The sequence below is a fragment of the Chrysemys picta genome, chromosome 3 (genome assembly GCF_011386835.1).
Source record: "Chrysemys picta bellii isolate R12L10 chromosome 3, ASM1138683v2, whole genome shotgun sequence".
NCBI lineage: Eukaryota > Metazoa > Chordata > Testudines > Emydidae > Chrysemys > Chrysemys picta.
Window position 1 is genome coordinate 193,519,936 of NC_088793.1, and position 12,728 is coordinate 193,532,663.

Sequence of the window (12,728 nt, forward strand, 5' to 3'; positions counted from 1 at the left end):
TTATAGAGGAGTTAATCACCTAGTGTAGGAGTGGTATAAGTAGGTGTTGTAGCACCCACTATGTGCCTTGGCCGCCTTTTATGAAAGATATTGGAGAAAATCTATTCATAATACTGTCTGGAATGTTAAATCTAACAATTATTGTAGGCCAAATCTGTTCATAGTTTCTCTGGTGTAAATCCACTGAAATCAAAGGGTTACTCAGGATGTTCATTGACGCAACAGAGAGCAAAATCTGGCCTCAAAATTGAGTAGATATAGCATGTGAAAGTTATTTTTAAATATACATAAAAATACGTAGTGGCTTATGAGAATGCTGAAACCTGCCTGAGTCTTTGCTATATCACAGTTCAGTTCAGCAATAAAATGCAGTTACTTTTTTTTTTTTGCCATCAAGAAAAGATTTGCTTCCTTCAAGCAGACAGAAGGTTATCCTATCTGCTGGATAGTAGCCAGCCATCAGAAAGACTACTATTAATTTTTGCCTGCTTCCGATCAATTCATGAGACACTTATCAAAATTCAATAAATGGTTCATGAATTGCTTTGCAAATCTGGTTCAGTGCTACCTTTGTATCACAACAGGAGATTATAGGTATTCTTTCATTTGATTTCCTCAAAGTGAGTGGCTGATAGGAAGGGAGGAATGGGAAAGAACACTAAGATATGAGGAGGCCTCCAAAATACACAGCTCTGGTGGAAATGGAGAAGCGCCAATGCTTCAGGTCTAATATTTTTTTTAATGATGTATGCCATAACTATGTGAAGTGGAGTACCATCTAAAAATGACCCTAAAAGACTAGAAATTTAAAATATAAATTACCTGTCTTTTTAAATTATAATTTAAAAATTAGTAAAATCCTGAATGATTTCTTATTGTTTTGGTAATTTTCATTTTAAAATGTTTTGACTTTGTGGATTTTATGTGTATGCAGCTTCCAGCTGAATGTAACTTTTTTCAAAAGTATGATACTCCTTTCAGTGCTCTGGTTGAAAATTGCAACAAGGATCATAAATTGGATTGATTGCAAATCATTCCAGAACATTTTGAACATAATACCTAAACTTGTCGTGATATTAATGACTAATGACCTCCTTTAGGTTAGGTCTTAACGCTTTATTGTCACAAAGTACTGGTTTAGTGGACCAAAATGAACTGAGATGCTTTTGGGGTTGCAGCCAAAATGTTAAGGTGTTTGTATTGCCTTTTATAATACTGTCTAGAAATGCATTTTAAAACAGAATCATTTAGGTAACTTATAAGTCTTTCTTTGCAGATAACACATGGTTCAAAGCTTTTCCCCGCTCAAGTCTTTATGCATTTGAACACACCCATTTGGCCTAATTTTGTGCATGGGCATATATCTGTAAAGCCAAATTTTAGAATCTAGGATTCTATAGAGGGGAGAAAAATCACTATCAAAATTAATTTCCCAGGTAAAAATGTATTTCCAAGATGAGAGAGAACAAGTGTGCAGAGTTTTCTCTGCTAATTTAGTCTCTACTAGTTTGTTTTAAACCACATAACCCTTTTTTGGAAAGGTGAGGTGTTGAGGGGTGGGCACTGTGACACCCAAAGCAAGTCTGTGAACTAATAATTTAATAATAATCCAAGCACTGCCATTGACTTGCTGTGTTGCTGTGTTCATATGATTTAATTTCTCTGTATCTGTTTCCCCTTCTGTAAAATGGGTGCAATACATAATTAACTGCACAGGACTCCATTAGTCAGTGTTTGTACAGTTTGTACAGAAGGCACTATTTTTCTGTTCAGAGAGGGGGATGTGTGCACGTTGTTTTTCTGTTTGTATAGTTTTAGAAGCTAAAATACAAAACTCTGAAAAACCAAAACACGTTCTTAACTCTGAAATAGAAAAGACGGGGGGTCTAGGCCAGTGGTTCTCAACAGGGGTATGCATACCCCTGGGGATGCGCAGAAGTCTTCGTGGGGTAGGTCAACTCATTTAGATATTTGCCTAGTTTTACAACAGGCTACATAAAAAGCACTAGTGAAGTCAGTACAAACTAAAATTTCATACAATGACTTGTTTATACTGCTCTATATTACTATACGCTGAAATGTAAATACAATATTTATGTCAATAGGTTTATTTTATAATTATATGGTAACAATGAGAAAGTAAGGCATTTTTCAGTAATAATGTGCTGTGACACTTTTGTATTTTTATGTCTGATTTTGTAAGCAAGTAGTTTTTAAGCGAGGTGAAACCTATAATACAAATCAGCCTCCTAAAAGGATACAGTAGTCCGGAAAAGTTGAGAACGACTGTTCTAAGCCAGTCCTTCCTTTTGCAGCCCCCAGACAGGCTGGATGAAGGCTTTGACCTGGGGAAGGGGTGAGCGTGGGGGTTCAGGACATTGCTGACACGTTTCTAGAGCCCTCTGAGGTTGCCAAGAGCATGTCCACAAGCAGAAGGTAGCTCAGGACCTTACAAGCCCACTGCGCTGCTTGTGTTTTTCTGCTGCATCCCGGACGCAGTTGCGCAACTCGCTGGGATTTCTCCTCGTTCACCTAACAGTGGGAGCTCCTAGCTGTCTGCGGGGGTGGGGGTTTCTGGCTGGTGCTTGGGGAACCTAGAGAAAGTCCAGCACAACTTCGGTGACCAATCGGCCCTTCCTCTTTTTGCACATGCCAATGAGTGAGGCCCTCCCTGAGGCCGGGCAGCGCTCCAGCCAGCTCCCGCCCCTGCCTGCGAGCTGCGGGGGCAGGCCCCCAGCTGTTGTTGCTCCGGCGGAGCCTGCCTGCTGCTGCAGGAACTCGCCGCGCTCCAGCCCGACTTGTTGACCAGTCCCAAGTTGTCGGATAGCTCGAATGCTTGTCATAGTTGTGGTTGCGCGGAGCTGCGCAGGCCGGCTGCGTTGTGCGCGCCAGCCCCCTGCCTTTTGTCCCCGCCTGCGCCCGGGGCCGCTGCCCCCACCCCGGCAGGTGCCCCCCGGGGGCTCGGGGAGGGGACGCTCCCAGCCTCTCCCCGGCGGGCAGCGCTGGGCTCTCCCGGGACAAAGGCACGTGCAGGCGATCCCGGGGAGCGCAGCTCCGCCTGGCCTTGGCTGGCCCGGCCAGGGGATGCGCCGCTGCCTTCCCAGCCCCGTTGCGGGAGCCGGGGGAGCAGCAGCAGCAGCAGGCGGCGGAGGGGGAAGGGGGAGGGAGAGACTAGCACAGGGGCGGAGCTTCGCCGGGAGCCAGAGGGCAAGGAGCTCGCCAGAGCCTCTCTCGCTCCTCGCGTCACTCTCTGTGCATGGCAAGTGCTGGGCGCACGGGCTGCTCTCCGCCCCCCGCCCTCCTCCATTGTATAATGCTTCGTGAGCGCGGCGGCAGCAGCGCGGAGAAACCAGCGGCTTAAATCCTCAGGCTGCCTCCGCCTCTCCCCCCCCTCCGCTTCCATCCCACCCGCCCCCCGTCCCCGCCAGCGAGCGACATATGGAGCGGGTGTAGATCCGGAGCGAGCAGACTGATGCTTTAGTTCTCAGGTGGAACTGCATGTGGTAAGTTCAACTCCCGGGGCGGGGGGTCTTTGCTGTCCAGCTGCTGGGGGCCAGGGGCGGCTGGGATTGCAGGTGCTGGGGTGGGGGGGAGGTTGGGAGGTACTGGTGAGAAAAGTGTGTGTTTGTTTTGTTTGTGTGGGGGGGGGGAGTCGATACGTAATGACACGATGACACCGGTGCTGTGTCTACAAACAATCGATTTCCCTTGGTTAGCACTAAAGACAAAAACTCTGCAAGAAGTGACGGGGGGGAGCCACGGGTCTGGTGCTTTTTGCAGTATTTGTAATCCTCGGGAGCGAGGATCTGCCCCCTCCCGGGGCGGCTGAGTTGTGAGCGGGATGAGCAGAAAAGAGGATCCTGTTAAAAGGACTGTCTCCAAATGTGCAGAGCTCTCCTCCTGTGTGTGTGTGTGTGTGTGTTGGGGGGGGTGTTAAATGTGTACGTACTTTCTCAAGGGGGGTTGTTGGGCAGCGCTCTACGAGCGCTGCGCGTTAGTGTTCCCAGAGCCATGTTTACCTCCAACTTGTAGGAACAGTGTCTGCTGTAATAACTTTCAGTATGGGCCGGAGAGCTCTGGAAACCGGCAAGAGACAAGGTGCAATATAAGCTGCATCTTGCAATCTGCCCCCACCTTTTCCCCCCTCCCTTCCCCCATTGCCTTCAGACCCTGGCTAACAGGACTTGGGAGTCCCCCTGGAAGTGTGGATCTTTGCAGGGCAAACTAAAGGGTTTGGGGAGGGTTCTGAATCTAGAAGACTTCAGATATGTTGGAGCTGAAACGACTTACCCTGGTGGAGGCTCTGCCTGTCCCAGATAGGTTACAGAAGAGCTGGGTTATTCCATGCTTGGTGTCTATGTGGCATCAGGGCAGGGGGTTATTGTGTCTTTTCATCGAGCAGCAGTGTATTTACATTTCTCCTCGATAGAAGCAATGCCAGCAGAGGAAAAAACATGCTTGGGGCGGGGGGTGTTAAAGAACAAGATTTGATCACTTTTTAGAGGCAATATCAGCACATCAAGGAATACGCAGATTTAGGGAATGTTGGAAACATTTTATTCTAGGCAAGAATTATTTTATTCTTTTGCAGTGCCCATTGGCTTCAAAGTGAGGTCTGCTTTATTTGCATGAGTGTTTTGGGATTTGTAAAAGTAGATTCCTGGCTGTTGGGGTATCCTGAGGTTTTAGCACTTCTTGTGTGTCACTCACTGGTCCTTCTGGAAACGTGAGTCTTCCAAGGGAAAGGCATTCATTTGTAGTGCATATCACATGCTATAGTTCTTGTATTTTATGATGTGTGTATTCTGAAATGCAAGGAGAGTTTTGATAGGAAGTACCGAATTGTTCATATGCAGTTATGGAGGAGCCCGGAGTGGTTGATTACAGTTTGGACTCCAGTTCTGATCTGCTGATGGTGCAAAATGAAATTGCCAGTTTCAGTTCCCTCCCAGGTGGAGGTTGGTGCCTTTACAAAGTCGGGACATAGAAAGTGATGTGAGTTGCTGCACTTGGCAGTCCGGGTTCAGAGGAGTCCAAAGCAACAGTCAGGCATCCCTCACCCAGGGCATATCCATTGTGTATTGAAATCCGTGGACAGACTCTCACTGACTCCAGTGGATTTTGTATTCTGCCCCAACAGAGTACCTGTAATGCCCACAGTGCAGAGGACTGATTCTCCCATCACACCAATTTTACACTAGTGTAACTCCAGTTAAGTAAATGGAGCCACTTCTGATTTTACATGGGTTAAAGTGACAGAAGAATCAGGTTCATAATTTTTCTTTTCAGCGAGCAGAGATTTACCTGCATAAAACTCCCTACATCTAGACAAAGTGTATAGAGGGTATAGAAATTGTACACAAGGGTTGTGTGAACCCTACCTAGCTTTAGGGTGACCAGATGTCCCGATTTTATAAGGACAGTCCCGATTTTTGGGTCTTTTTCTTATATAGGCTCCTATTACCCCCCACCCCCGTCCCGATTTTTCACATTTGCTGTCTGGTCACCCTACCTAGCTTTCTGATCCAGTGCCATCAGGATTTTCACATGGTAAAGTAATTGCATAACTAATTAAGTTTTCTTATAACTTGCTGCTTAACATACATATATTGCTTTATAAACTAAGCAGTTGATTGGGTAGGCTAATTAAAAGTAGCTCTTGCTCACAGTAAAACTAATATTTTTTTTATGCATAATAAAACAAGTTTGGTGTCTTCTGAACCTGATTTACTTTTATGGGCTAGTATTAATACTGTCATTCCCTTTATTAGAGATGGAAGGAGGATTAGTAGCTTGTGGTGCCAGACAGGTACATTAGGGCATGTATCCTAGGGAACACTTCCATTGTCCAGACAAGTATTGCAGCATCTAACAGCTGCAGTTTCCTCCTTTAGAGCCTGATTCTACTTCCATGTAAGTCAATAGCAAAACCTCCAATTGTCTTCAGTAGAAGCAGAATTACCCTCTTTAGAGAATGAAGCTATACCTTGTGCTTATTAAAGTACTCCTTTTGATATTCACGTCAAGCTGATTTTTATTCACTTGGAAGTTGTTTAAAAACAGATGAACAAAAGAAACTTCTTAGCCTAAACGTATGTAGGTTTGTCTTTATTTAAAACCATTTCAATATACAGAATTAAACAGGCGTATATGCTGATTTATTGTGATGTGTAACTATGTTCCTTAGACACCTGCTATTCTTAGCATGATGTACCCAAAATATAAGACAATGAGTTTTTCACAATGCCTTTGGTGGAAGTAATACAAATAATGCATAAGACCCAAGTAATGAAAATGATTGCTTGAAAGACATCACACAATTGGGCACAATGTACTAAAAGCAGTCAGCATGAAAACTCCAACTTTATAATGTAGGTTGACATTTTCTTGAAGTGAAGTTTCACCTCCATTGGATGCAGCAGATCTTAGTAGTATCTAGTTGAACTACTTTGCCAACAATTAATGAGCCTTTTTTTTTTTCTGTGAATCATTTATCTGAAAAACAATTTAGAATGTTGTTTTATATTTCACACTGATGTATAATGCTTTGCCTTAGTCCACGACTAGGAGTGCTGAAGTAAGGCAGGTAATCCAGAGTTGTGATGACCATTTTTGCATTTAGATAACATATACTACAGTGTAGCTTTTCATAAAAGGGAATGCATCCCTTCAAAGGTATAGACAATCTTCTGATGACCCATTTACTTTTATAAGTTCTGTTTAATGCAGGTATGCTTTCTTGTGAGTTAGTTCATATTTGTAAGCCTGGCACAAAAGGAGACCGCTTCAGTGGCAACAGTTTCTTGGCAAAAAAAAAAAAAAAAAAAAAAAAATCAATCTGTGCCAGAAACAGCAGACTTCAATTGCTGAGTCCAAAGATCATGAATGCACTAAAGAAAAGAGAGCAAGGTCCAGTTTAAAGGGAAGCCAGCTGGTAATAGTGCAAATACTTAGTGTAGCTGATCCTCCCGCTAATTATGAGTTTATAAAAAGTGGAATCTGCAGATCTGAGAATCGTTGGTGTGTGGTGGTGGTGGTGGTGTTTTTTAATAGATGCAATTGACACATTTCTACCAATAGTTATTTTACAAGTACACTGATCAATCAGGAAAAGTATAGCTGCTTCTGAACAGAAGGGCCTGCTTCTCCTAAATGGAGAAAGACCTTTAATGTATATAATTTTTTACCTGTTATAAATGAAGTGAACTTTAATGTTTGCCACAACTGAGGTCTTGCTTTTTTCCCCCAGCATTACCAGTGCAGTCAGCAAAAAATAATATGGAATGTAAACGGAAAACAAACTGTTACTGCAACATTCAGATTGCACAGTCACTGAAAAGTCCAGAGAAGCCAAATTCAAAGTGACTGTATAGCCTTTAGATCGTAAGCATTTTGTGGTGGGGCAGTCATTTTGTTCTGTATTTGTATAGTGCCTGCCACAAAGGGGTCCAGGGCCATGACTGGGGTTCCTGGCCACTACCATAATATAAATAATATGTGACTGTGGTAGGTAAATGACATGGCTAGATTCTGCTCTCCGTTACACTGGTGTGACTCTATTGAAGTCTTTGAGCCAGAACCTCAGTCCCATTACAGCCCTGTTGTGCTTTGGCAAAGCTGGAATGGCCTCTCCTATGGGGCTTTGGAGTTCAGTTTTTACATTACTTCAAGTGTCATACGTCCCATTCTGTGTAATCAGTGGGAGCCAGATCCTACTTGTCTTACTTACACATCAATGAATGAGCCGGATTTGGTCCCGTTTCCGGTGTTTCCTGTTAAGAAAAGAACAGCAAAAGAGAAGTGTTACTACATATATAAAAATTCTATGAAGCAGATACAAATGCATGACAGGAATCTTTAAAAACTGCTTTTTAAAAAACGGAGTGACATAAAATTGTACTAATTTGATCCAAGGAATTTTAAATTGGGTGGTTTAGACCCTTCCTTCTATTTGACACATGTTCAGTCACTACAGTATTTAAGTAAAGGATTTCATTTCCTCAGATTTAATACCTGACAGGATTATCTGTAACAAACAAAACATTTTTCTTTGAGGCATGATTTTCAATCCATGGTAAAACAATTGTGCTGTAGGATCCAAACAGACTTTCAACTGAAATGTGATTAGCATCTATGATTTGCTAATATCCAACTTTTTCTTAGTAGTCTTTCACACTGCTCTTTTTGAAACTCTTTCCCTTGCAGAGGAGGCAATAAGATTGTTGAGTGAACTGCACTATAGAAAGAAACGCCCATGATTGGAGGTAAACTATGCGGATATGTAGGGGTGGGGGTTGGAAGGAGTGTGGAGGGCATATTCGAAGCAGACTGTGCAGCTGCTACAGCAGGTCTGACTAGTTTTAAATGCCTAAAGGCAGCTTTGTCTTAACTGTGGGTAGCTGCAAAAATGAAGTTCTTAAATCTAATTCATAAATATGGCAACATCTTCCTGTGTTCTCATGCACTCAGTATTTTTCACATGTGTAAAGGGTAGCCCCTCCCCCTGGAAAAATATTTTTCTTAATATTAAAATATTTTAATATTAATATACATTTTTCTTTTATTAGAGTAAGTCTCCTTAATTCATCATAAAAAGGAGACTCTGGTTTGCATGAAATCCACCTGAGTGTTTTCAACAGTAGTACAATTTGCTTCCTTATTGCATTCTTACACACATACACACACACTCTCTCTCTCTCTCTCTCTCTCTCTCTCTCTCTCTCTCTCTCTCTCTCAATCTGCAATATTTAAGCATTCACTGTAGTGTGATTTTCTGCAAATCAGCCCTTATCCCCTTACCTTTCCTCTCGCCAAGAGCAGTAACTTGTATCACTCACAGTCAGGAGGGCTTTGAACAGGGCTACTTTAGTACCCCACCCTCCAGTGGGTACAGTAATTTTGCTTCTGTTACCCTCCTGTGATCAGATACATAGCCTCTGTTACACCCCAACCCCCATATATTGGGAAATTGGTGCTTCTAAGATTACACACAAACTCATTGCACAAAATATTGCAAATGTACAGAAGGGAATATTATACCTTTTTGTATTTTTAAACTTAAGCTTTGGTTGTCTGGTGTGTTGCCCCAGTTGTGAGTGCAAAAAGACATGCACAATACACAGTTGCTGCGTTGGGTTACATTTTTTTTTTCTAGTTACTGTAACTCTGAAAGAAAACTAATGTAATGTGGAACTTGGCTATGATGTATGATTTGTATCTGGCTTAAAGGAGAAATGCAACTTAGAACACTTTCTCTTTTCTTTTTATTCTGTTCTTAACGTTACTTTTCTGTGAAATGTGGGCCTGCTTCCCATCCCCCCAACTGCACACACTGTATCAGTGTTTAAATTACAGTATTCCAGGCTAACTGACCTGTATTAGCCAGGCTTTTAAATGTGGAATTGATCCTAAAGTGTGCCATAAAATATAAGTGTTCCAAAATAGGATAATTGGATAAAACCATTTCTGAGGATATTAGCACTTCAATTACTGGACATTATGCAGCTCAAGTGGGTTAATATTCATAATTATACTATTTTTGTGTGTCTAGTTATTCTGACTGTGGAATCAGACAGATACCATGAAAATTGAATCTCTCTGCCTCTTACTTGCCATTGCCATAGGTTTATTATAGTTCAACGCTAGCCGAAGTTCCCTTTATCAGCTTTTGGAATTCTACTTCAGGAAACATGAAAACACACACTGTATTTCAACAAATGCAAGAGCTTTAGTGCACTAGATTGAAAGGCCAACAGTTGTCCACTTGTCTAACCTCATTTAATGCTGTCTTGGCAAACTTTCACATCGGCTCTTCGGGACCATTTTTTCTGCTTGTGTTCACATGTGTGGTAGAGGCAGGATAATAGCTACTCCTCCCATTGAAATAAATTAAAATGTTTTATGCTCCTTTCTACATTAAGATTTGTTACATGTAATAATGCACAGACTCTTTATTATCAGAACATTTGAAGCCCTCAGTTTGCAGTACCTGGCACAAAAATAACAATTACCTCTGATTAGATGACGTATGTAAAACTAACGATCCCGAGGATTGTTGTGACCTGTCTGTTTTAAAGCAATTGGTGCTTCGCTTATTAAAGCAAAAAATGTTGAAAACTACTCCTAAGCACATAAGAACAATTGCTTTGAGAACAGCATCATGGAAATACTTCCTGTTATAGTCTGTTCATGGTTTTTTACTTTCAGTGGCAAGAAACTGGTTAACATATGAAACCTACAAGACAGAAGCTAAGATGATTTCCCATTGCTGACATGTAGTTTGCATTTTATGCCACACTTTTCTTTACAGAAAAAAAAAAGTCACTTCTTTTCAGTTTGACTGTGGTAACTTATGCAATACTCCATTTTCAAAGCTATAATATGCATTTTGGCAAACGCTTCAGCTTCTGTTTTAAGTGGGGGGGGGGAGAGCGGTTCTCAGTGTGTTTTATTAAGGGTCTAAAATGTGAGGGGAAAAACAAGGTACCTTTGGGGAAAAGACTCTATGAAAAGGCTGAAAGCAAGGACTCCATCCAAGTAATTATAAATACATGAGAAAAACTACCTTCCATTATACACAAAGGGGTCGAGTCTCCCTTTGATGCACACATAACTCCCATTAACCTTTACAGGAATTGCGTGCATCCAGGGGAGAATAGACTCTGAAGACTTCGGATCTTTAAATACACTAAATACATCAACCAGACCATGACATGTACATGCCAATAAAGATGTCTTGTTTAACCAGCTGAACATGACACAGCACAGCAATACCCCATTGTTTAGCACATTAACAAAATTACAAGGGAGGAGGGAGGGATAAATAAGTGTTAAATATTTCAGCATCACTCTTATCCTCTGTGTGCAGTAGCATACCGGGATCGCAGTTTACAATTTTAACCATGAAAGGAAAACGTCTATTTGTTAGTGTAGTAGGTCTTTCAGATGGTTTTGAATTTAATTTACAATGAAGCTGCTCCTTCCTGGTAGGCTCTTCAACATACGGATTCCTGAAGGCTCTGAAGTCGGTGGGAATGGAGGACAATCAACTGGATTTGGCCCTAAAGCAGTGCCCAGTCATCTTAACTGTTGAGGCTTCACGGCTTTAAGAAACTGGGGCCCGAGTTCTCCAAGTAGAAATGTATGATGCTGCAGAGAGTCCCATGGGTTTGAGTGAGGTTCCATTCAGGGGTCTGCCCATGTGGTTCTCCTTTCAGGATTGTGGCCTGTAGCGTTGCTGACTACTGGACAAGAGAGCCCCTTAATGTGACCTGCTCATGGACGTCGTAACTGAGTTCAGCCCCCTGAGGTAACTTTGAATAGGCCCCATGGTATAGCTTCAGATAACAAAAAGTGTCGCCTGTTTTTTGTCAGATTAGGATTATTCTGTACGGTCCATGCAGCTTGATTAGTCTTGGATACTATTTAGTTACTGCATTTCTTATTCTCTCCCTCAGAAGAAGTGCAGGGATCCAAACCATGGTGCTTGAGATATTGGTGTTACTGTATATTGGCAGCACAATTCACTGCACCATTTGAAAGGAGTCTGAACCATGTGTATACAGCATAATATAACTTGATTCGTGCTTGGCAGGCCTGACAACTTCCTTAGCACTGCCACGTGGAGATCCGAGTTTCGGAATAACCTCAGTCTCGCTCTTCATGTTGGCTGAGACGAGTCCTTGCAGAGCTAACGCTCCTGTTCTGCCAGGGGAGAGTGTGCTCTTTTTTTCCCAGCGCTCCCAGGCGGCATTGCAGATTCCACATAGGAACTCTGGTTTTGCCTTCATTGGTTTGCAGTATGCGCAGCTATTCCGTGGAAAAGAGTAATGAGGACTTTGGACAAAGAGATGCCCCCAGGATAAGGCTATGTCTGTGTTTTGCAAATATTTCCCCCTCGTTGCCAATGCCAGTGGTAGCAATGGTGTAAATGGGCTGCCAGTGTATTTAACAGTGTTATCTACTCTTGCCCCAAGCAGGTCTAAATTATGCCTGTGATCATAGGGTCCATTCTAGCACTCCCACTGGTGGAGCTGAGCCAGAGTTAGCAATGGTAGCAAATTTTTGCATGAAACTCCCTAGTTGTTGATCCCTAAAGGGAGTAGGCTTGCGTCTCGTGATCACATTCACACTTGACTGATGCCCTTGGTCACTGTTTCAAGGAGGCAAAAGAGAAGTTCTACACAAGGTAGAATATGTCAGAACTGACCTTTTGGCTAGCTGGGGGCTCTGACATAAAAATAATATATATTGCCCCCAAACAGTTCATTCCTGCTTTAAAGACAGCTCCCCGCTAGACAATAAGCAGTGCTTGTTTGTTTGTTTGTTTGTTTTTACATACTAATACTTTATTCTAAAAACACATCACTTGTTCTCCTTTGTATCAGAAAGAAGATCCTTTTTCTGTTTCAATCACCTGTGCTATTTGCTCGTGATTTCTATTCAAGTGGCCATTTAAAAATGCCTGGTCTACCTTCCATATACAGCACCTGTGTACTTTTGATCACCTCCTAATTCTTTCCGTGTAATTTTTAATGGCTTAACAAGCTAAGGGAGGGTAAATTTGATTTCAACTTGTATTAGGGCAATAAAACTTAATACAATTTCTACTATTATGAATGCTCTTATTAACACACCTATAACATACAAAACCTGCTCCTCTTTCAAATGATTATTTAATAAGGCCCTAATTTATTTTAAATTATATTTATTGGAGCCTGTTCCAGCTT

At 42.2% G+C, this 12,728-nt stretch overlaps 1 protein-coding gene across 5 annotated transcripts in view; it reads left to right on the top strand.

Annotated features, from left to right (window-relative positions):
* SERTAD2 (SERTA domain containing 2) overlaps nt 1-12,728 on the top strand; it is a 101,090-nt gene that overhangs the window by 71,791 nt on the left and 16,571 nt on the right. The window contains exon 1 of one of the 5 annotated variants that reach the window (XM_005287228.5): nt 2,263-3,503. The exons of 2 other annotated variants lie outside the window; for them this stretch is intronic. Coding sequence is in view for 1 of the 3 variants with exons in the window: in XM_042857185.2 (XP_042713119.2) it covers nt 11,277-11,308 (32 nt within the window). In the remaining 2 variants the exon portion in view is untranslated. Of the gene's footprint in view, nt 1-2,262; nt 3,504-8,142; nt 8,265-10,473; nt 11,309-12,728 lie in introns of those variants that run through there. 2 more of the 5 variants (XM_042857186.2, XM_042857185.2) reach the window with 2 other exon arrangements.